The sequence below is a fragment of the Chrysoperla carnea genome, chromosome 2 (genome assembly GCF_905475395.1).
Source record: "Chrysoperla carnea chromosome 2, inChrCarn1.1, whole genome shotgun sequence".
In the NCBI taxonomy this organism is placed as follows: Eukaryota; Metazoa; Arthropoda; class Insecta; order Neuroptera; family Chrysopidae; genus Chrysoperla; species Chrysoperla carnea.
Genome location: NC_058338.1, coordinates 89870995 through 89895803, shown reverse-complemented (window position 1 = coordinate 89895803; position 24809 = coordinate 89870995). Strand labels below are relative to the sequence as shown.

Below are 24809 nucleotides of genomic sequence, written 5' to 3'. Positions count from 1 at the left end.
ATTTACATTCAATTATTCTAATTTTTTAGGTAGATTTCATGTATCTATTAATAATAAATACAATTTACTAGTTAAATAGTGATAAGACCAAAAGTTTTATTTTTGTTTGTTAAGAGTAACAATATAAAATAACAATCTTGGTCCTAGTATTGACCCTTGAGGCACACCCCCTTTGGCTGCTATTTATATAACTGCTAGCTAATACTAATTAACTTATTTTGGTCTAGAAATTTGAAAAAACGATTTTTGAGTGCTTATTTTTAAAGGGCTAGATTAAAGAAAAATTGAATAAAATTTAGATGTGATAGATCAAAATTTAATTTTTTGGATTCTGATGTAGGCATAAAGTTAAAAAGTTTGATTTTTGTAATAATACACGCAAATGTGATCCGATCTTATTAGAATTTTTTTGAAACCCAATAGTTTTGGTTCATTCTTTTCAGCTGTGATGTCAGTTTTTCGCTTGCTATCACATATGTGCTTAATTCCGGTTTGATTAGAATTGAAAAGTATGATCCAAATTTCGTAAGATTACATACTTGGTTTATCAAAATTGGATAGAATGTGATAACGCAAAACTAAATGTTTTGGATACTGATGAGGTCATAAAGTAAGAAATTCGATTTTTTTTTATAAAAAAGGCCAATTTTATCCGTTCTTATTGGTTGTTTTTGGGAACTCATTAATTTTGGGTCATTTTGTTCAGCTGTGATGTCAGCTCTAGCTATCGCTAATGTGCATAACTCCGGGACCAGGACTCCCTATTCTTAAGACCTATTAGAGCTAGATTCATTTTGAACGAATTTGAAAATTATGACCCAAATTTAGTAGGGTAACATACTTAGTTTATCAAAATTGGATAAAATTTGGATATGGTAGAGCAAATTAAATTTTTTGGATTCCGACCTCGTCTAAAAAGAAATTAAGGATATTTTTTTTCTATTTTTAAATTTTTACCAATCCATATCTTTAATCAGGTTCTTTTTTTAAGTGAAATTATACATGCATTTCAATGACACACTCAACTTTATTATATGTACTAATTTGGCTCACAGAAATCTAAAATTTTTTTATCGTTCAAATTAACAGTGTGCGTTGGTGTACCTACCAATTTTAACATGTAATGTACAGTTTAGGTAAGTAAAAGTACTCCAACTTTATGAAATTGAATTATTATGCATATTCAAAGACTACAATAGATATTGTTATTCAGATAATTTTTAGTATGATATCCAGCGTACGTTTTTTTGGTATTATTAAGAAGTTGAAAATTGGTAGCTCTTAAACAATTTGACAACACTACGGCAATATATTGAGAATTAAAGGTTATATTCTTAAGAATATAGGATTTTTCCAAATTCGATTTATTTTCGGAGGTACACTGGACTTTCTTGTAACGAAGTTCGAATTGATCCATCTGTACTGCGAGCTTCTGCTCCTTCAAACGAAGCCAAAACAGCTCGATTGGCAGAAATAACTTTCCAAGACATGGCATATGAAGTAGACGAAGGCCCAATGTATGGGGATCTGGAATCGCCAATCAATCCAAAGTGAGTAATATTATTATCCGAGTTACCTTGCCGAAATTGTCTCTCAATTTTCGAGGTGTTTGACATGACTTTGAAATATGGTGCGAGTCTTCTTTATAAATCTCTCTATCGTCAGAACCATGGATTTAAAATAATTCAATTAAAAATTTAAAAAAAAAAAAATAGTGAAAGATCTTAAGAACCTGTTATGAAAATAAATTTCTTTCTCTATTTTAGTTGATTTTATCCATAGGTATTTTATTTCTTTGTTCTAATTGTTTAACTAATCGATTTTAAATGAATTTGAAAATAAAATGATTTTTTTCTAATTTTATTAAAACCTTTTTCTGCCCATAATGGTTCATTTAATAAAGCATTGTACATGATTTTTAACATATTTTCTTTTATATATGTAATGTATTGAAACGACATATGATTGACGAATCGTGCAAAGACCTGCCCAACAAATAACCACTATGTACATTTTTACCATATATTCATATGAAAGAGTATAAAACGCTTACCAAACGCCAACAGTGACCAACAAAATGTTATATTATTACCTGTATAACATTTAACAAACATGTACCTATACCTACTTAGGCATTATAAATAAATTTATTTATTATTTATAAATGTTATAGATGTGTATGTTTTTTATGTATGTGAAATATTAATTACCAATATTAATTATTACTCTTTAACTGTTTAATAAACATTTGTATACGTAGGCATTTTATGAATTATAATTATCTATTCCGATATATTTCTTATATTATATTATTATCTATACATTTTCTTATTTCAATTATTATACCATGTATATATGTAATATATATCAAGGTATACTAAGTTTAGTCCCAAGTTTGTAACGCTTAAAAATATTGGTGCTACTAACCAAATTTTGGTATAAGGGTTCATAAAATCGCCTACTTAGTCCACTTTCGATTGTCCGTCTGTCCGCCAGTCCGTCTGTGAACATAATAACTCAAAAACGAAAAATGATATCAAGCTAAAATTTTTAGAGCGTTTTCCGGACGCAAAAAGTCGAGTTCGTAAATGATCCACATAGGTCAATTGGGTCTTGAGACCGTAGGATCCGACTTGTAAATCGTAAGAGATATAACAAAAGTTTAAATGTAAAAAATGTTCCTTATATAAAATTAAACCACTTTTGTTTGAAACATTTTTTCGTAAACATCACTATCATACACATAAGGGCGCAAATTGTTTAGTATGTTTCATATTGGAATATCAGTTATGTTTGTGTGACATGCATAGGTATATGTGTAATGTGATAGAGTAATCAACGTGTCTATACATGGTATTTGAACAATAAACTCAGTCAACTGCTTGTTTTCACTTGTTTTAAATGATGGTTAAACAATTTAAGAGATTAGATCCTTTCGCTTGGGGGGAAGTAAATTGTGCACTGACAGGAGGTAAATCAATAAAAAATAAATATTTGGCTTCTTAAAAATTAAAGTATAGCAAGAATATATTGTCTTTAATCCAAGTATTAACCTGTTGCCTTACGAAAAATTCTTCCTGCTATTTACTTTTTTTCAGTTTAATATTTATTTCTCAATGAATTTCAAAGTAACTCATTTATTTAATGCAAAAACTGAAACCTGAATATTTCGAAAAACTAATTTTCAGTCTTTTGTCACTCCATCTAATCGATAACTAGCAGTATAATTTATGAAAAGTTGGTAGGGAGTTACTTTCTCATATCAAATAACTCTCTTACTCTTAACAAATTTTAACATTTTTTTCACAAAATTTTACACGGTAAGATATGATCGAAATTTCACTATATGATAGATAAAGACTTAAACTACCATAAAAGACACCCATGGGAGGCCAAAAGACACCCTTAAGAGAAATATTTTTCTTTATTAACCGATATAATTGTCTAAAAATATTACAAAGTGTTATAAGCCATAAAAATAATAGCACCAAGTTCCGAAGAAGAGAAATTTTGGTTTAACCTTTTAATTTCTTTGAAAACTCTGTTTAAAACGCAAGTTAGAATTTTAGAGAAAACATTTTTCGAATAAAAAATACTTTAGGGAAATTGAACTAATAACAAGTTACAATAGTAATTCTTTTTAATGTTCTGGTTTTCTCAATTAACTCATAACTAATTTTAAATCAGATATTGTTATTATACATTTCAGAGACGTAGATAAAATTTTATAACCGGCCCAGTGGCTGGGCGAGTTAAAGCGCAATCGACATTTCTCTTTTGGCTACTGACTACCTGATTTTCTTGTGAATTTTTATTTTTTTTGAGATCAGGCAAATTTCAAGGCGAAGTCACCATTGTTAAACTTTATCGTATGCCATAAACTTTATTGTGTGTCTCTTTATCCAAGCCCGCAATGCTCACAGAGCTGGAAGCGAGACGGGTAAACGACTCTCCTACCTATCTCAGTTTCACTTATAGTTGTCAATGTCTTCCTCGTAGCAGGTAAGAATCAGGTTAGAGTAAAGCGCATTTCTAGAATGTATAAACATCAGTACCCATCATACACTTTGAGAGCTTTGATATTAATTCAATATCAAACTTTAGACATCGTTTACTTTTATGACACCTTTTATAATTTCAGTTTAAGAATGAATAAAATTTAATTTAATATCTATAATTTATTTTGCTGATTTTTTCGCTTAGAAATATTAATTATAAGAATTCACTGGCAATGGCAAAAGATTTTGTGAGAAAAAAAACTTTTAACAAAAAGAAAACCGACTTCAAAGGAAAAACTTGTTCAAAACAAATTAACATGCACAGAAAAGTAAAAAAATAACGATAATATAATGTAGTTAAAATTATTGTTATGTTTGGAGTCGGAGCCAAGCAAAACTCTGATAGAACAGTTTGCTACATTAGCTTGGCTGACACCGACTCTAAAAAAAACAATAATTTTAACTACATTATTTTATCGTTATTTTTTTACTTTTTAGTGCATGTTAATTTGTATTGAGAAAGTTTTTCTTTTGAAGTAGATTTTCTTTTTGTTAAAAGTTTTTTTATTTTGTGATTTTTAGCGAATCTGAAGTACACTTACTAATTTGTCACTAAAAAAAGAATCATCGAAATCGGTTAGCGTGATATTGAGTTATTCGTCCTCTTCGTGCATACTTAATGCAAATTTAAGACTTTTATGGTTTTCTCGTGGATGTCGTTGTCAGAACTAGGCCAAAACGAAATGGAACCACATGGGAAGCACCGGCTTTCAAATAGATAAAGAATTATCAAAATCAATTCACCCAGTCGAAAGTTCTGAGGTAACACACATTTAAAAAAAATACAGTCGAATTGATAGCCTCCTCCTTTTTGTTTGAAGTCGGTTAAAAATAATTTTAAAATAATATGTAAGCTCCACATAGCCTCTATATACAAACTGAAAATCTTTGAAGTAACCATAATTTCATGACTTGGGCACTATGAAACCATGAAAAGAATCTAGGTAGTCGAGATCCGTTATTCTATTAAATAACTCTTTTTAAAATAATCTTCAAAATTAATGACTTTTCTCTTTTTTATAGTTTTTATTGATCAATTTATCAAAAGATAGAATTTATAAAGACCAAATATCTTACAAAATACGGTAATTGTATGATTGCTTTATTGATTTTTCTACGCATTTGAACTAATGAATAATAAATTATTAAATACAGAAAAACGAAAACACTTAAATTATTTCTTAGTCACAGCCAAAAGTTTATACTTTTTATTTATCATCTATTTTTTATTCACAAATATTCTAACTATAACTATCTACAAAATTTAAGTGAAGAGACCTTTATAATATATTTGAGGCGCCAGTAAAAAGAAATAAAACTGACAAACATATTTAAAAATTTTAAATAGTATGACGAATACGTTTTAATATTTATAATAAGAAGAATATATGAATATTATGTATGTATCTCGTTGTTATATTCGTTTAATTCGTTTCAATTTTATATACATCATTATTTATCATCAATATAATAAAATGACATCTGATGAATTGAATAAATGACATCTATATGTATGTACTTAAGTATGCATACCAAGTGAAACCCATCGAAAAAACAACGGAACAATCACTGCTTATTTTAAGGTGTTTCGATACCAAAACGAAATTGTTACCAAAAAACTAAAGTTTTGTGTGCCAATTAATGAGTATTTAATAAGCCTTCTGTATAAATTTCAAGTCGATTCTCTGTACGGTTTACGATAAAATAATTATTTAAAACAGTCCTTTTTACATGGTGGTATATGAAGAAGTCGTAATAAATGTTGGTTTATTAATAACTGCTTTTAAAAATGTTTTACCATTTAAATGAAAAAGTCGTCATATTAGCTCAGTTGGTTAAGGCGTAACCAATTCCGTCCGCGTTATGCTTAGGGTAGCGGGTTCGATTCCTTCCGCCGCAACAAACTTAATTTAATTAATAGTTGTGATGGACTGGTGTAGTGCATGGTATATGCATAGAGGAGGTGCACTCAGCCTCTGAAATTAAGCTGAAAAATGAAATTATCAGCGGAAAGCAGCCAATATAACCTAACCTAACTATAACCTAACCTACATATAAAATCTTTTATCAATACTCCTCAAGTTTTAAAATCATACCAAAATTAAGAACTGTACATAAAAATGAAAAACTTTTTTTTTTTTTTTGGTAAAACTTCTTTAGCCGCGTTGAGCGATTTTCTTACAGTAATTTTTCAGAAGTGGGTAATAATTTTAGTTTATGGATCACCATGGCTTTATTTTATCTTGTTAAGGCAGTACAAGCGCCGAAGCAAGTTTAGACTTGTGGTTGAAAATATTTGTACCTTATTGTAGACAAAAAATACGAATAAAATTAATCGATATCTGACTTGGTTTTCGAAATATCGAAAACTAAATAATTAAAAAAAATTATCAATTTTCGATATTTTGAAAATTACTCCAGAAGTCGAAAAATTTTATTCTTACTTTTCTTTCTTATAATGTCAAGTTCACATAATTCATCATCAAAATTGCAAATATCTATTTTTTTCATTTGTGTCCGCACTACCGTGCTCGTACATCCTTAATTAGTCGGGCACAATTTTTTCAATAATTTATTTAGGTTTTAAATTTAATTTAATTTTTTTTTTTAATTTCCACCAAGTTATGGGCTAGTTTTGTAGAAATCTATGAAAAAATATCATCCATCTACTGTTTTCCCAGAAGATCAATTTTAAATATGCCTACTTTTGAAGTCATTTATTTATTTAAATAATCGGAAAACCCCCTTAAAATTTTCACAATTGATTTAGACTTCATGTGCAACTTCATATAAACAAAATCAAGCCTTTTATCCAAAATTACCTTGGCGCTCGTACATTCTTAAATTTCTGTAATTATTTTAATTAATAAAGTTCTTTTTATTGTTATTGCCACACGACCAATCATTGAAGCTAAACACCAAAGGACGCAATCAGTACTTGAATGGAAGACCGCTTGTGAGGGACTATTGTGTGCTGTAGCCTTTCTATTATTTATAATAGTTTTTTATACCTTGTATATGTTATATATAAAAATTTAGCTTCCGTATCTATTTGGTCGCAAAAATGTAAAAAATGAATCGATGGATTGATTTGAAATTTTGATGGGTCGTTACATTTACACGTATTTCGTTACAGCACAACGTTACAGGTCATCGAATGTACATTTTCCTATAGAATAAGAACGTGTATAGTTCTTGTATGCATGTAAGTATTCAAATATATATAAGTTTCTTATTTGATTATGTAATAAATAGTTGACATTTTTACAACAGGTCATAATTCTAATATGACAATAATATAAAACTACTCAATCTTTAAAGTATACTTATACAACTAAAGTATAAAGTATGTATATAAGCATTATTATTGGTTGTGACCTTTCAAGTCACGTTTTCAATGTTGTAAATACGTTTTTAAACTTCTACTATATTTATATCTATTACTTACTGACTTTATAAATAATATAAAGTAGAGTGGTGCAGGTATGCGTTGTGTACTGCACTGAAAAAAAAATTCTTAATATAAATGATAACCGATATCAACGTTGTATCAACCTCATCGCGAGAGCAAATATGGTGAATGTGGCCACGAATGTGATACAAATACGCTATGGGGTTAAGTGGTAAATTTGACAAAAACTCATGAGTTGTTTTTATGAAAGTAATATACTGTCTAACAAACAACTATTGTTCTTTTGAAATGCAATATAGTTTTAAATAATCTTTTTTTAATTTGTTCTACCACTTAAAAATATTATTACAAAATGGTGAAGTGATTGACACAACCGCACGAGCAGACCGGGGCATTTTAGGTTATGTTTTTCTATTCCTGGAATAGAAATTAGGTTTACTTAAAAAAAAAGGTTAGATACCTTCGAGTCAGACTTGAACCAGTGACATATGGATTATTATTGATTGTATTGTCTTATATTTATAAAAATATGTTATATATTATAAAATTATTCTGTATCTAAGTTTATCTCTCTGTAAGTTAGTAACAACAATCTTCATGAAGTTAAGACAATCGCATATAGGCTAGGCATGATAGGTATGTTCTCGTAGAAACCAAATTCTATATTTAAAGCAAACGCATAGAAATGTTATTTCATCGATTCGCTTTATTTACACAGATATATATTCCAATTAGATACAATTTTATTTTCCATCAATAAAATGCATGACTTTCAACTAAAATCGATCTCTTTTATAGAAGTAATGATTATGTTTATTGAACTTCTGTGATTTTGTATCAATGAATTCATATTCTATATTCAATGTCATTCTAGCGTAAATACAAATATTTAGCTGTACTCATTCCTATCATTAAGAAATTGTTTAAAAATATTAAAATTTTATTTCAATCTGAAACGGCCAACTTCGGGATGAGGTTGTCATTATTTTATTTTATTTTTCAGTGTAGAATACGCTGGTTCGTTTGTCAATCACAATGCAAGGTTTGAAGCTAGTGTTAGTTGCAATGCAATTGTGGTGGAGAACAAAATTGAAACTCTTCAAAGCAAAATGTTGATCTGGAAGATTTACGAGAAAAATCCGTGCGTGGGGGCTGCGTCTAGATTTTAATACCAGTTCAAATTATCGTTCTGTTGTTTTCCACCAAGTCTCGATCTTGAAAATCTCTCTCTTTCTGCGCGATCAGTGGGCAGATACAAACCCCAAAAAATAAATAACTCTGGGGAGGCTTTTTCCAGGTAGCGATGGATTTATCGGAAATTATTATTTAGGTAGGTACTTGTGAAATGTGAAATTTCATCAAACTTCTTTCGTAAAATTCAAGACATTTGACAAAACTTTGAAGGCATATACCGCCTTCTTTGAAATTAAATGGACGAAATTTTTTGCAATGGATAGATTATTCCATTGCTACCAATCTGCCCATGTTCGAGATACAGTGAGTTATGTCATAAGTGTTTTTATTTTAATATTTGTGACGCTTTCAAATGATGACTCTTTTACCTAATGTGTTCTTTTATACTTGGCTGCGTACTCTTATCTAACCATAATTTTTTTTACTGAAAGCATAAAATTGCGAAAGTACATATTTCTTCACCACTCTACCCTACCAATATTACTTACTTTTACAATATTTAAATAATATATAAATTTCTTAACTTCTTGTTAAGTATCATTTATTCTAAAAATTATTGATCTGTGTGTGACTTCGATTCCTATCTGTCTCTTCCGTGTACATTTTGTTCATCTGTGACTTCATTAACGGCAAATCTTTATCGTCTGAAATGGACAAAAGAAAGTTGATATCCTTACCCCCTATCCCTATATGTTATAAATATGAAATTAACCATGTTTGTTTGTTCGTTACGCTTTCACGCAACTAGCGAATGGTTTTTAATGAAAGCGCACAGCAATATAGCTGATACATCAGAATAACACATAAGCTATAATTTATAAAGATACATTTACAAAAAACTAAAAAAATAAAAAAAATTTTATTTTATTTGACATATACCATTTTTTAAATTTTAACAGAAATATTCAATTTATGGTTCAAAATGATGATTATAGATGGAGCAGATCTATGACCATCATTTTAAACAATAAATTTAAGAATTCTGTAAAAATTTAAAATATTAAATGTCAAACAAATCATGGCCAACTTTTCTGATATACCAATGAATTATGACTATTTTACATTTAACAAAATTGAAAACTGTGAATATCAAGAGAGGATGAAGGCTACTAAGTGGTGATTTTTACTTTTAAGCCCAGTGAAGCGAGCGGGTATCAATCTAGTTTCTTATAAAGCATGTAAAGATGTTTATTATGAATGAATGGATTGATAAGAACTACTGTTTTCTTTCATATAGGGTGGTTTAATGAATGAAACAATATTCTTACGTTTTAACAACTCCTTTTGCCTATAAAATATCATTGAAATTTTGGAAATTATCGGCCATGACATGAAGTTACAATAGATGTGTTCAAATTTAATTATTTGAAAGATTACCTTTAATTTACGGGAAATTTTGTAGCAGTTTTCAGTTTTTTTTTTGGATTTTATTCATTAAATAAAAATGTTAGAATACATGACCATTGCGGTCGGAATACGTGAAATCTATTCATTAAATTCTATCATACCATCAATATTGTAAATACATGATTTTATAAACTAGTACGGAGGTTAAGCGATGAAACGAAGGAGAGTGGAACTTCGTTCTTAATATTTATTCTGTGAATTCCAATATCTTAAGGAATTGGGAGTGAAGCTAGCACCAGTCTTCCTAACACCTTTTCAGAGAATTAGATTCCAAACATACAAGGCGGTCAATTTCAATCTATTATCTATTAATCTAATAGCTTATTTGTATTAAACCAATCAAAAATTAACTTAAACAAAAATTTAAAAGTTTGATGGAGGACATCATGTTCTGGTATCAGATTGAACCTAGTTAACCCGGTTTTTTTAACCGGGAATGCGACGGAATGTTGCATTTTTCTAAAAGAGACAAGCTGGTTACAGAAAAATGCTTCATCCAAAAGTTGCAATGGGAAATAGAAGACTTTTCCCTGTGTCGATGACTTTGACCTACAATTCTATTTTCAAAGTCATTTGACATTGATCTTCAAATGATCTTGAAAATTTATCTAGGCTTAAAAGTTAATATTTTGTTGCCACGGGCAATAAAGGGCGTTTGCCTGTGTCGATGACTTTGACCTACAATTCTATTTCAAAGTCATTTGACCTTGATCTTCCAATGATCTTGAAAATTTATCTGGACTTTAAAGTTATTATTATGTCTTAAATATTTCGAAGACTAGCGTATTTTCTTTCGATGAAATGCAATTTCAGAAAAAAATGTTTTGAATAAAAAATGTTAGTTTTTTTTTTTTGAGCATCAACTTTCTAATTCAAAGTGTTATTCTATCTCTTGTCTTTTAGGATCTAAAATTGACTATTAAAGCAACCGGGAGAAGTCCAATCCGATGTCAGAACATGATGTCTCCCATCAAACGCTGCAAATTTTCTATAAGTTATTTTACTACAAAATGAGCCATTCACTATAATATTCACTATAATATTTACATGTTGCAGCCTGTATATTTATTAGTGTAAATACCATACCGTAAACCCATAAATTTCTGAAGCTAAAGGACTCTTGTCATCGATCCTCTTACCTTCTACCGATTCTTTCCCGCAATCCGCTTTTAGAGCTAATCATCTTCTTTGAAGGCGTTTTGTAAATTTCAATACCTGTACAAATTGGAATCGAAACACGTTAAAGTACGCCTTACTTCCTTGACCCAATAAACTGCTTTCGGAATAGGTCTTCACTAAAACATTAAGGAAAGGAAAAAACTTCATAACCTTTCCGGTATGTTCTTAGAAAATCTACAAAATTATGAATTTGTAAAGGACCCCGCTATATTAAATTGGAAAATGGCTTTCTGTAAAACCTTTTTCTAATCCATCCTAAAATGTTCTTAGGATCATTCTGATCAAAAGCTCTCAGGGCCACAACAATTTTTAACGAGTAGTTTTTGAGCTACGGGCGATCAAAGCTACGAATATATCATAGTTATAGTTTAGTATAAGACTAGGAAAATGGCTTTCTGTGAAACTTTTTCAAACGGCCCACAAAACGTTCTTCAAATCATTCCGATCAAAAACTGTTTCGGCTATAAAACTTTATAACTAGTAGTTTTCGAGCTACGGGCGATCAAAGCTACACATACATTATAACTTTTCATCAGAACAAAATAAACAAAATTTTGGGGCAGCTTGAAAAATTTCCACAGAAAAAAGTTATTTTAGTATCTAATATTGCGTTGTTTTGTTTGTCAAGTATCTCACACTAAAACTTCGGTGTTATCTTTTGAATTGAACAATTATCCTCTGTACTATAAATTAAATTTATCGTTTTTAAATAAAACCCATGCAACGAACCATCTTTTATACAAGGTAATAACTGTATTTTGACTTCTGTATATGTATTGAAAACATTATTTAATAAGAAAGAAATAAATTCGTTTCTTTTTTACAAAAATTACCTTTCATGAAAGAAAAGTTACCATTAAAGCATTTTAATATTATATTTTTCACTATATTTGTTCGCTCTACAAGAGATCAAATAATCGGCTATACTTATAAAATAATAAAAATTTAACACAACAATTATTATTGATGAGAAATCACGTTTTAAAAATATATCATTATATTGTACTTTGTTGTTATTTTATTGTTGATTTATTGTTCATTTCAATTAGAAAACGATTTTAAGTAGAAGAAGATTTATAATAATTAATTGTCTTGTGAATATTTATAGCATGTATCTTTTTTTGACGTCAAGTATCTATGCTGTATAATTTTGTTTGTAACTTAAGATAATTTTTCATTGACGGGACTACCATGATTATCGTTTAACGTAAAATATACTTCCAAATAATGAAATCGATTCGCCAATTACCGATAGCTGACTCTCTCAGTTATGGAAAGAAAGATCAGGATCATTTAATACTTATTTCTACGAAATTTTACCTGCGTCTAGCCTAGCTGGGATAATTACGTACGAAAGGGCCAAAACTAATGAGTACCAACTGTCTGAGACCCAATAAATTTTTTCTTGTTTTGATTTAAGTGTTCATTACTATTCGTCAGAAAGAAGATGAAAAAAAACAACAAGCGAAAACAAACAATTGACTTAATTAATTGTTGAAATACCATGTATATTCAGAGTTGATTACACTGCCACATCACACATACACACATGCCACACATACATAACTGATATTCCCATATAATATATACTACACAATTTGCGCCTATTTTGCAAACATTTTCCAAACAAAAGTTATTTATTTTTTTATAATGAACATTTTTTACATTTAAGCTTTTGTTCTTTATCTAACGTTTACAAGATGGGTCCTACGGACCCGAGACCTTGAGCTATGTTGCTCATTTACGAAGTCGACGTCACTTTTTACGTCCTTAGCACGATGTAAAAAAATTACAGCTTGATATCTCTTGTCGTTTTTGAGTTATCGTGTAGTCAGACAGACAGACAACCGAAAATGGACTAATAAGATGATTTTATGAACACCTATACCAAAATTTTGTTCGTACCATCAATATTTTTAAGCGTTACAAATTTAGGACTAAACGTAGTATACCTTGATATATATTACATATATACACGTTATAAAAACTGTATAGTTGTAGGTCAAGGTACTAATCGCGGATTTAAATCGATCTTAGAATCTTTTTATTTATTTATAGCCAAATGATAAAATTAAGGTTTCATCTTAAGGGAAATTTATGATAAAGCACACCTTTTTTCATTCTTAAACATGGCAAAGCCAAACCCAGCAAATCGAAACCAACAACTGTAAAACAAAAAACTTACAAATAAATAGTAACACCTAAAGGCATTAATTATTATTAATCATCCAGCATGTACAGAGTGATTCACAAAAAAACAAAAGTTTCTTTCAGGTTTTGACATTAAATTGGGTAATTCGATTGCCTGAAAATGCATGTGGTAGTGAAAATGTGAGCGGTAATAAACTATTACCGAGAACTTAAACTCTGCGTTGTGGTAGAAAATGTAAATAACATTTGCCTGATTGAAACAGGTAGAATATAGGGTGGAATATAGTCAGCGGCAGTTTATCGATTATAATTAATGGTAGATAAATGATATAGATATTTTCCTTTGCATGGATTAGAATAATATAATTGCTTTTGTTCGTGAAAGTTTTCGGTGCTTCCCTTTTCCACACAAATGTAGGTACAGTTTCCATCAAAAGGCGGTAGATACAGTTTTTATATAATTGTTTCGTCCACCCACATCAAGAAAAGAGCCATAGTCTTAAACAGAAGAGAAAGGATTTAAGAAAATCGTATGGATTCGGTGATGTGCTAAAAACGGTGGCAATATTTCAATGACATGATCAATAATGAGTCCGATATTTGTTGAAACTGGTAAATATTTCAGTAAAAAAAGTAAGTACTAGTTGCAAGAAGACATGTTCTTAGCTTGTAAGCAAATATATATTTTCTTGATTCAAGAATATATTTGCTTGTTATATTTTATTTTTTTAAGCAGTCAAATACTTATTTTCGTGAATTAAGTATTTATATTGTTGATTCGACAAATGTTTACTGGATATAAGAACATTAGCCAAGTAAATTCGATTGCTTCAATCCAGTAATTTTTTTCTTCTGTGCTGAAAATGTACGTTTTTCAAATAATTTTTTAATAGATAATTATTACCAATCTTAATTCAAGAGAATTAAAACAATACACACGAACCAGGAGTCGAACCCGGGTCTCTTTGATTCATGTTAGCCCCCTTAACCAACTAGGCAATATGTGCTCTAAGCGCAACTTTTGTAACTCAACCAATTTAATAAACAATAATTCGGCAAGCTAAAAACGAATAAAATAAATTATAATCAAAAGACTTTGACGTTTATACAAGATTTAGTAAACAAACATAAGTAATAAATAAACATTCTTATCAAGTTTGATTTCGCATAGACCACCCTGTAGAAACAAAGAAATGGGTAATGATTACATTCATTTAATGTATTATATATAGATTGTCACTTCAAATTGGTAAGTTATATAAACGATCAGTAAAATGTCTGCATATAATATAAAATATACAAGACAATCGGACTATAAGCTTGTTTTTAGTTTATAATAGCTAGCTATAAGTATCTGTCAGTCTATTTCACAGGTAAATATTGCCAGCAGCTTAATATTGCGTAGGTGCTATTATTTTATTCTTAACAAACTATAAATAAATTAATGATTTTTCTACACATACGTATTATGAAAGTATGAGCGTTTATTGTTAGTTTATAGTCAAGGAGCATGTGATGTACAGTTTTTATGTAATTTCATTACAGTGGATGCCGAGAGACCTAATCTTACAAAATTCCAAGTATCATCTAATTTTTGAGTCAATCAGATTAAAAATCCGATTTTATTAAAACAAAGCCAAGAACATTTTCAATCTCATTACCTTTCAAAAAACTGGTTCATCCGCTTAGGAGCTACGGTGTCACAGACATACACACAGATACAAAGATACGGGCGGACAAATGTGATTTTCTGCTGATAACTTTTTCTAAACTTAACCGATTTTTTTGAAACATAGCTAAGAACAATCTTAATCAAATTACATTTCAAAAAAAGAAAATCTAAATTGGTTCTTCCGTTTAGGAGCTACGATGCTATAGACAGGCAAACAGATACACTTATAACACCCCACTTTTAGGTTTGAGGTTTAAGATAGAAAAAAGGGATCTCCGAACAAAATTTCGAGTCTAGTAATTTATAGAACGTAAAATTTCAAAACTATAAAATATAAGAAATTTATAAACACACTGAAAAAACGCATGAGTTATATTCGCTTAAAATGTTAGCAAGTAAATGTTTTCTTGTGGCAAGTACCTTAATTCTTAAACAGTCAGATATTTACTGATTTTCTTGACTGAAGTATTAATCGTTGGCTCAAAAAATATTTACTCTTGTAAGAAGATGAATAATAAAGTTATGATAAAGTAATATTGAATTTCTGGTGGGAAAATTTGTACCAGACAGATTCCATCATAATCATTTGCAAATATTTTTCATACAATGGGCTTTTGCCCACTAAGAGTAAATCCTTTGGATAAAAGGTTCTAATGATTAATTATGATATATAAATAACAAAACACAAAATTAATTTTTATAAAATATAAGGATTATTATTATTTAAAAAAAATAAAATACTTAAAATTATATAGCTGGTCACATGACAGCAAACACCAATCAGATTTACTTTGAAGGTACTACGACACGCTATATTAAAGGCTATACATGCTTACAAATACAAAAACATGTAAACATGTCAACTTGCAAATACTTGTAACTTGCTTATACAAAAATGATTGTATGTCAAGTAATTATGCCATTCAAGACGCCATGATACTCAACACTGTTTTAGAAGTAAATTTGAATTGGTTTTTTAAAATGCAAAATACATTCAAGAGTTTATTTTTTTTAAATGATACTGTTTTGGTGTAAATCAGACAGTAATGTATAAACCAATTTTTCAAATTAAAGGAAAATTCATTTTATGGTTTGTATGTTGCGTGCTAGTGTTGGCTCTTTCTAACGGAGTACGAAAACAGCATGCGAGTTTTATGTACCGTACTCTTTGCCTAAAATCATTATTTATAAAATGATACATATACCAATCCATTACTTTTATTTTTTAAAAACTAACGTTTGAGAGATTTACATTATATTATGAGTCAATAGAGTTAAAACTTAAACGCGTATGTAAATGTTATTATATATTATGCTTTCTTCATTGGCAAGAGAATAAAAATTAAGTTGAAATATTTAATATATATGACATAAATCTTTGATTAATTAAAAATAGTGGATTATTTTATCATTAAAAAAAATGAGACCTTTAATATAAAATTCAAGTTTTTTAATGACCAATTAATCACTTTACATGTGTTTATACATAAAGTTTAAAATGTATATACAAATTAGAAATTAGAACATTTTAGCATACTTTCGACTTAGATACACGAAACTCAAGGCTTGTTTTATTAATTATCATTATTTCAACATCTCTCGTTTTAGCAAGACATTCTGCATTTCACCATGTTCCTCAAAAACTAAAACCTCGAATACTCTGATGGCAGATAGAAGATATTTTGACACAAAAATTAAATTTTGAAAAATTATGTTAACAAAATGTATAATTTAACAATTGCCGAAGTTATCTTGAGGTAGTTGGGCAAATTATTATGAAATCGTCAAAACTTTTGAAATAAGTAATTAAAAGATACCACGCCTAACATGAGAATATTGAAATTAAAAATGACAGTTTTAACACGAGCAAAAGATAGGATAAGTATGTAAAAATGGCAATCTCTTCGAGTTTTCTCAGTGAAGGAGAATTATTATTTTAGAATAGACTAATATTTAGAAAGAGTCGCCCTATTAGCTCAGTTGGTTAAGGCGTAACCAATTCCGTCCGCGATATGCTTAGGGTAGCGGGTTCGATTCCCACCGTCGCAACAAAATTAATTCAATTAATAGTGATGGGCTGGTGTAGTGCATGGTATATGCATGAAGGAAGTGCACTCAGCCTCTGAAATTGAGGAGATGATAAATGAAATTATCAGCGAAAAGGTGGTAAAACAAATATATGGTATCACAATGGCCTCTATAGCCTAAGTGTGTCCTCCGAAGACAACCATTATAACCTAACCTAACCTATTTTCCATATTAAATTTAGAAAGTATTACATTTTAGGAGTATTCTGTTCCCGGAAAGGTTTATATTTGTATTCATACTACTATATATGTACATTCCTTACTTGTATTGTATTCATTAGTAGTAGTTATATTACATGAAGCAGTAAAAAAACTTCGATGCAATCTATAATTGCGTATTTTCTTACATCTTGGGTAAAAAGTCATCAATTTTTGATTGAATTGTGTGTAGGGATGTCACCTAAAAGTTCCGAGAAATCGAGAAAAAAATTATAATGTCGGGAGATAGTGAAATCTTAGATAATGATAATCTAATTATATCACCGTTCGTTATAATACTGTACGATAATTTTGATGTTGTGGGCATAGATAATAAATATTTATATTATACTATTGTGGGTATTCAGTTTTCCCATAATTTAAATCGGCATTAAATGTCGACATTTTCGAATTTAACTTATATAAAAAAAATATCTCTCTTTATTGAATTCGGGAGAATTTATGTTGATATCGGGAGCCTAATTGCTGGGGAAAAATATCTTAAGAGTATCATTTATTCATAGAGAGTTAAGAAAGCCACAATTTCGTTTCACTCAGTAATTTACATGGCGGATTGGGGTTGGTTAAACAGACACTGTCGAAATGTCAAACTTTAGCATAGATACTCCGTGTGTAATTTTAATCCGTGTGACTTATTTTGCGCCGCACTTATAGGAATTCAATAGAAAGCCATCATTCATATTTAATAATTTCAATCAACAGCTGATTAAAATAGCATTCGTCTTTTTTTTAAAATTTGACACGTTTTAAGGAAATTATAAACTGAGGGTTAATTCTATTCGTTTTATAATTGTTAAGTCACACCTTTTTATACACAAAAAAAGGCCATCATATTAAATATACTTTTTAGTGAAATCGACCCTTAAAAAAAAAAATTTATACTTCTTTTTCAAAGGACACTTAACATAACAATCAAAAAAATCTACTAACAACCCCCATCATTATATAACAAAATAGAATGACGAATCAAAATGAAAATGAACCACACCAGATGAAAACAAAGGATTCTTTTATTTCTTTTGTAATGCATTTTATTATTTTTCTATTGACATTTTAAGGGTATACAATTGCATCTTTTATTTATAAAAGTTGTGGTAATTAGGCGAACAGAATCACCCAAAAAGTGAATTGAAATTTAAAAAAAATTAACTGATTTGAAACAGCAAACAGCTTTCACTTAAACAAAAATTAATTACACAATATTTTTATTATTTTGGCGAAACTATTAATTTAACCCAAGGTAAAAATGAAAGGACGAAAGGGAAATTGCAAATTTAAATTATCTACGTATCTTTTCTGCCACTTTAATTTTTGTCAAAAGAAATGGACTTACTTAAGTCAGTTTTTCTTTGACAATCTCTTCGACTTGAAGTCCGTTGACCCCAAAGCACTTCCGCTGTTCTTAAGTAGCTCCAAATTGTTCATGGAGTAGTGGCCAAGGATAGAAGATTTCTTTTTTGGTATCACAACAGATCCTGAAATCTAATTGCGTCCCATCCCAGGACAGCCACTCTAACCTAACCTTTCCTAAATTATCTACTACGTAGAAAGACTGTGTTTGCTTCGAAGGTACAAGGGATTTAAGGATAACCAATATTTAAAAAATTAAATTTTCCTTAAATGTTTTCACAAACGGCTAAGAGTTGATGAATCTTAAGCTGATTAGTTTAAACATAGCCAGGACCCATTCTGATAAAAGCAGAATTACTTAGTTAATTAGAAAAAATACTTGAAACAGACTTATTCGTTCATTTTCCGAGCTTGGTGTTTAACGCTCATCCTTTCTTCAAAAACGAAATACTGCAATTAAAAAACTGGCACAAGGGTGATAATGGTCATGATATTTGTAGAAGTATAGATTTTCAGTGAGAAAAATGGGTTTAAGTTAGAAAACTGTGCCTTTTCAATTTACCTGAGCTGAGATAAATATTTACATGATTTTAAAAAACAGCTTACAAAAATGATTATTTTAAAAAACAGCTTACAAAATCAGGTAGTTTAACAAGTTTGGATTATTTAAATGACTCGAGGTTTAAGTCAAATTGGCTTCGACGTAATTTTAATAAAAAAATAAAATAAAAACTAAGACAATATCTCCAAAAATATTGCGGAGGAGTGTTGAATATATTTGATCCTAAAGATGAAAAAATCAAGGATTTCTTTTTAATTATTTGATGTGCATAATTAAAGATTTCGAACCATGAAAGAGTTGGGCTTGGCATTGCAATCTTATTTTGTTTAGTTGCCTAAATAGAACATACTTTAGGGGTGACTTTGTTTTTATTAATCTACTAATAGATAAGAATACTCTAAACTACTCTAAAGCATTATATAAGAAATTATTCTTTAATTAAGGATGTACGAGCGCCAAGGCTATTTTAGATAAAAGGCTTGATATTTTTGATATGAAATTGGACTTAAGTCTAAATCACTTCGAGGTTGATGACTTCAAAAGTAGATAGGTATGTAACATTGGTCTTATGAGAAAACGGTAGATGGATGATATGTTTTCATAGATTTTCCAAAACTAGTCGGTGGAAATAAAAAAAAAATTTTAATTAAAGCTAAAATAAATTTTTGAAAACAAAAAAGCGGTTGTGGTCGACTAATTAATGTATGAGCATGGTAGTAGGGACATAAATTAAAAAAATATATATTTACAATTTTGATGGTGAATTATGTTAAAACTTGCCAAAATAAAACGAAAAGATATAAAATTTTTCGATGTTTGGAGTAATTTTCAAAATATCGAAAATTGAAAATTTTGCTTAATTATTTAGCTTTCGGTAATTCGAAAATCAAGGTATAAAAATGTTATGCTTATTTTTCGTCTACATTCATAAAGTTATAACAAAATTCATCATCAAAATTAAAAACAAAGTACAAATAATTTCAACCATAAGTCTAAACTTACCTTGGCGCTCGTACTACCTTAACTATATCAATAATCATAGCAAACATATAAATTTCGTGATAATATCCTTTGTCAAGTTTAGTTTAGTTTAAAAAAATGAAGCTTATAAAAAAATATCAAAAATTATAAGAAAGTATATTAAATTAATAACTTACAGTACAAATTGTAGGTGCTGTCATAGCCCGCACTGGTTCTGATTTATTGGAACCAGATGATGACCGAAGTTTTGTTGACAACGTTTGTCGACGATCATGGTCTTCATGAACATGTAAAGAATTTGATTTTGATGAATTAGTTAATACCGTTGTTGCTGATGTTGCAAACGATACACTTCCACCTGGTGGTATAGAAGTTGTAGGACATGATGATGAGGGAGGAAGCTGTGAGGATGAGCATATGTTACTCGATGTTGTTATTAGTGAGGAACTGTTACTACCACCAGGTGTTGATGATGAAGATTTTGTTATATTTAGTGAATTATTATTATTATTATTGTTGTTAATATTTATTGCAGAAGACCCTAATGGTGTTGTAGGCGGTATGGGATGCGGTGGAGGTCCAAATGAACTGTATTCTGGTCGAAAAAACCATGAGGCTACCGATGCCCACTGAAACAAAATAAATTTGATAATTACTTTCAAAGTTGCAAATTATCTTATAATTATTATTTTATAATTAAGTAATATTAAGTTTATAATTTTTAGTAAACAAAGAAAAGAAAAAAAATTCAAACTTTTTAAGGCAAATAATGCTTTATTTGAATTAAGTCGCCGATGAGAAAGCGTTTACGTAGGTTAATAATCGTTTTTTCTTAAACCTAAATCCTAAAATAACCGGTTGAAAGGCCCCTATAATTCTGTTGATCTTTTAAATTCTACTAATTAAAAAAAAAAAAAAAAAACAGTAAAAACTAGCAATTGAATGAGTCAATTGTTTGTAGAATTACATACTTTATACAATTTGCGTGTGGCGCAGCAAAATAAGAATTTTAGATTTTTATGACGTCAAGTTCAAAAATTAATTTTTTACATAATTTGGCTAAATTTTATCGTATTTGAATGCAATGTTTTTTGAAATCCATTAATTTAGGGTCAAATTTTTTAATTTTCGTGGTAATAATACGTTAATATTAGCTTTTATATCTTATGTGGAAACCACGATACTACATTTTCGAAATTTATTAACGATAAGTTAAATTTGACAAAATAATTAAAAAGTCTTTAACAGTTTACAAGATGAATCCCATTTACGAACTCGACCTTATATGTTTCGTCCTAAGTACGCCATAAACACTATAAATTTCAGCTTGATATATTTTCTGGTTTTTTATTTATGCTGTTAACAGGCGGACAGACAGACAGACAACTGGAAATGGACTAATTAGGTGACTTTATGATCACTTTGTTTGTTTGATCAATATTTTTAGGCGTTACAAACTTGGAACTAAACTTATACATGGTATAAGAATACAAGCATTGATATTCAACACTTGTGTTTTAACAATTAACTCTTGTTTGCTTTCAATTTTTTTTATTAAATTGTAAAATTTCACAATGTTTTTTGATGTTTCAACATTCGATAATATATCAACTAAAAAGCCAAATGACTATGATTATATTAGAATAGAAAGCATAATATAATTAATTACATATAAATCTTATTAAAAATATTGTAATGGATATTATTAAGACAGATAAATAGATATATCGTCAAAAAATACATCACATGTAAGTACCTACATTACATATATTATAAATGTGAAAGTAAGAATGTTTGTTTGTTTGTTTGTTTGTTTGTTACATTTCACGGAAAAACTAGCGAATGGTTTTTAAGGAAACTGTATAGCAATATAGCTAATACATCAGAATAACACATGAGCCATTATTTATAAAGGTATATTTAAAAAAAAAAAAAAAAAAAAAAAATATTTAAAAAAAATTAAAATAATCTGACATTTACCATTTCAAATTTTTACAGAAACATTTAATTTATGGTTCAAAATGATGATCATAGATGGAGCATCATTTTTCACCATAAATTAAAGATTTCTGTAAAAATTTAGAATAGTAAATGTCAAACAATTCATAGCCATCTTTTCTGATATACTCAATGAACAACGACTATTTTACAATTGAAAAAATAGAAAACTGTGCATGTCTTTTAGCGCGTAAAAAAGTCCCTTAAGTTCTACGGAAGGTGAGATCAAGAGAGATGGTGGCTATAAAGCGGTAGTTTTTAATTTTAAGCCCAGTGAAGCAGGCGGGTATCAAACTAGTTACATATATTATTAACAGCAATAGATTTCACTATAAATAAAACCATGTGTTTATTTGTAGGTGTCACTAATTACTTATTGTACCTTATTATATGTATTGTGTTGTCTTTAAAGATCATACTTGTAGTTATATAAAAATTGTATGCGATTATATGATACCTTTTACCTTTAGTTTTAAATGTTAAGGTGTTTCGATTCCAAAACAAATACGCTTTCTGTAAAAATGTCAAGTTGATCCTCTGTGTGCGGTTTATGAATTAGTTATTAACAAGTGAAATTTACAAAATTTAAAAAACCCCCGTCAAATTTTTCGGGTATAAAAACCCTAAACTCTAAGAAGACTCTTCATGCAATCAAATTTTTCCTTAAAGCTTTTTCTAAACTGAACCATTTTTGAACATCATCGCTACTTTTTTAGTTTTTTCGGGTATGGAACCCTCGCATGTGAAAATCTCCATCAAATTAACTTTCAAACGAAATCAAAAAAATCAAAATCGGTTCATCCGTTTGAGTGCTACGATGCCACAGACAGACACACACACAGACACACACGTATAGCGGTCAAACATAAAACACCTCTTTTTTTTAGTTCTGGGGTTAAAAACAGTCCTTTTTACATGGTGGTATATGAAGAATGCAATGAATGTTGATTTAGCTAGGTTTCATTTTTAGAAAACGTCGCTTGGTCCATGTTTTCAAGAAAAACATGGTTCGCTTCGTATGTATTGTACAGAGTGAAGTCCGTGTGGCTTTTTCAGTTTTGGTTGATAGACAGCGGACGTGGTATACGTATATCGTAGATAACGAAATTAAGTACCTTACCGAGGCATTCAAATTGGCATTTGTGTGAAGACAGTTTAAACGGTTCTTACATTAGATAAAATTTGTCTTTTTAATTAAAAAATACCCAGCAAAGCTCCGTCATTCAATACTGATTATAAAGTTTAAAACTTGAGGAATATTGATAAAAGTTTTTATGTAAATTGTAACATTTTTAAAAGCACTTATTGTCTAAAAATATTATATATGCCACTTATTGTGGCATTTTTCTCCCCGGAAACTTCCTGCACACTAAATTTCATGAAAATTAGTTGGAGCCATTTAATATTTTTTTTGGGTAAAATCCCTGACTTTCTTCTTGTTCTTTCTTTTTCTTTCTTGTACTTGTTGTATTGTTCATTAATTTCTCATCAAGGATTACAAATTTAAACTCAAATTTAATCTGGCTCGTTCTCACACCCCTCCCTTACCTTTTTAGTCAGACTGTTTTTCAGAATATAAAGAAAATACATCATTTACCAGTTTCTAACTTGCTTACCGTACTATATAACTCTATAGATACTTTTTATTACAGATACACCTTTTTATATACATATAATATGTAATGTATAAATTCACACTTAACGACATATTTAACTGACTGTGACTTATTATTGTCATTAAAATCTTGTTAAGTAATACATATAAACTTTAAGAAATCTAACATGTACTTACTAACATATTATACATAATAATATACCTAGTCAGAATACTGGGAGAGTACTGCACCTTGGATTATAAATTTTGAACCAAGTCTCATCAACTATATTCAAGCATTTTTTGGGGTTAGAGAACTGGAAATTTTTTTTTTGCCACAAATTCATCAATAAATGAAAGAATAATTCATCTAAAGTATACGTATGTAATTTTTTTTTTAAATTAATAATTTCATCTTGCTATAAATTATTGATAAAAAAGAGTTATATTAAAAAAAAATAAATAAAAATAGAAATGGTATTGACGTATTGACATCCATGGAGGCTGTGAGCCAATCGAAATCACGCTAAATTAACATTCTTCAGTTTATTCTATAGAAAATTACGTTTAATTAGACAAAACATTTATGATTATGCATGTTATTTTAGCATTTTTCCGTGCGGTGGCGTTGCTAAAACGATGTGTTGACGTCACTGGTGTTTGAATTTATAGTATAGAAAAACCATTTTCAATTGTAAAATTACATGAAAAATCAAATAAAATTTTTTTTTTTTTAATTTTCAAAACATGACATACGTTTTTAAATATCTATTCATAAAAATTAGATTCATATTTCTTTTATGCGATCCTTAGTATATTACCAAAATGTACCATGGATCACACTCTTATGTACCTTGAACCACTTCCACTGATTGTGGAAAGGATTGAAGGTATGGATTGACCGCATAATAGAGAATAAATGTGATTGAAAAATTGAAAATCCTA

General features: G+C 29.2%; 1 protein-coding gene across 1 annotated transcript in view; it reads right to left on the bottom strand.

Moving 5' to 3' along the window:
- Positions 1-24068, bottom strand: part of LOC123293030 (zinc finger protein basonuclin-2) — a 657524-nt gene extending 633456 nt beyond the window's left edge. The window contains exons 1-3 of the mRNA XM_044873746.1: positions 24063-24068; positions 20806-20901; positions 20449-20673 (exon numbers count right to left, since the gene is read on the bottom strand). Of these exons, the coding sequence (XP_044729681.1) occupies positions 20449-20673; positions 20806-20901; positions 24063-24068 (327 nt within the window). The remainder of the gene's footprint in view (positions 1-20448; positions 20674-20805; positions 20902-24062) is intronic.
- Between the last annotated feature and the right edge of the window lie 741 nt (positions 24069-24809).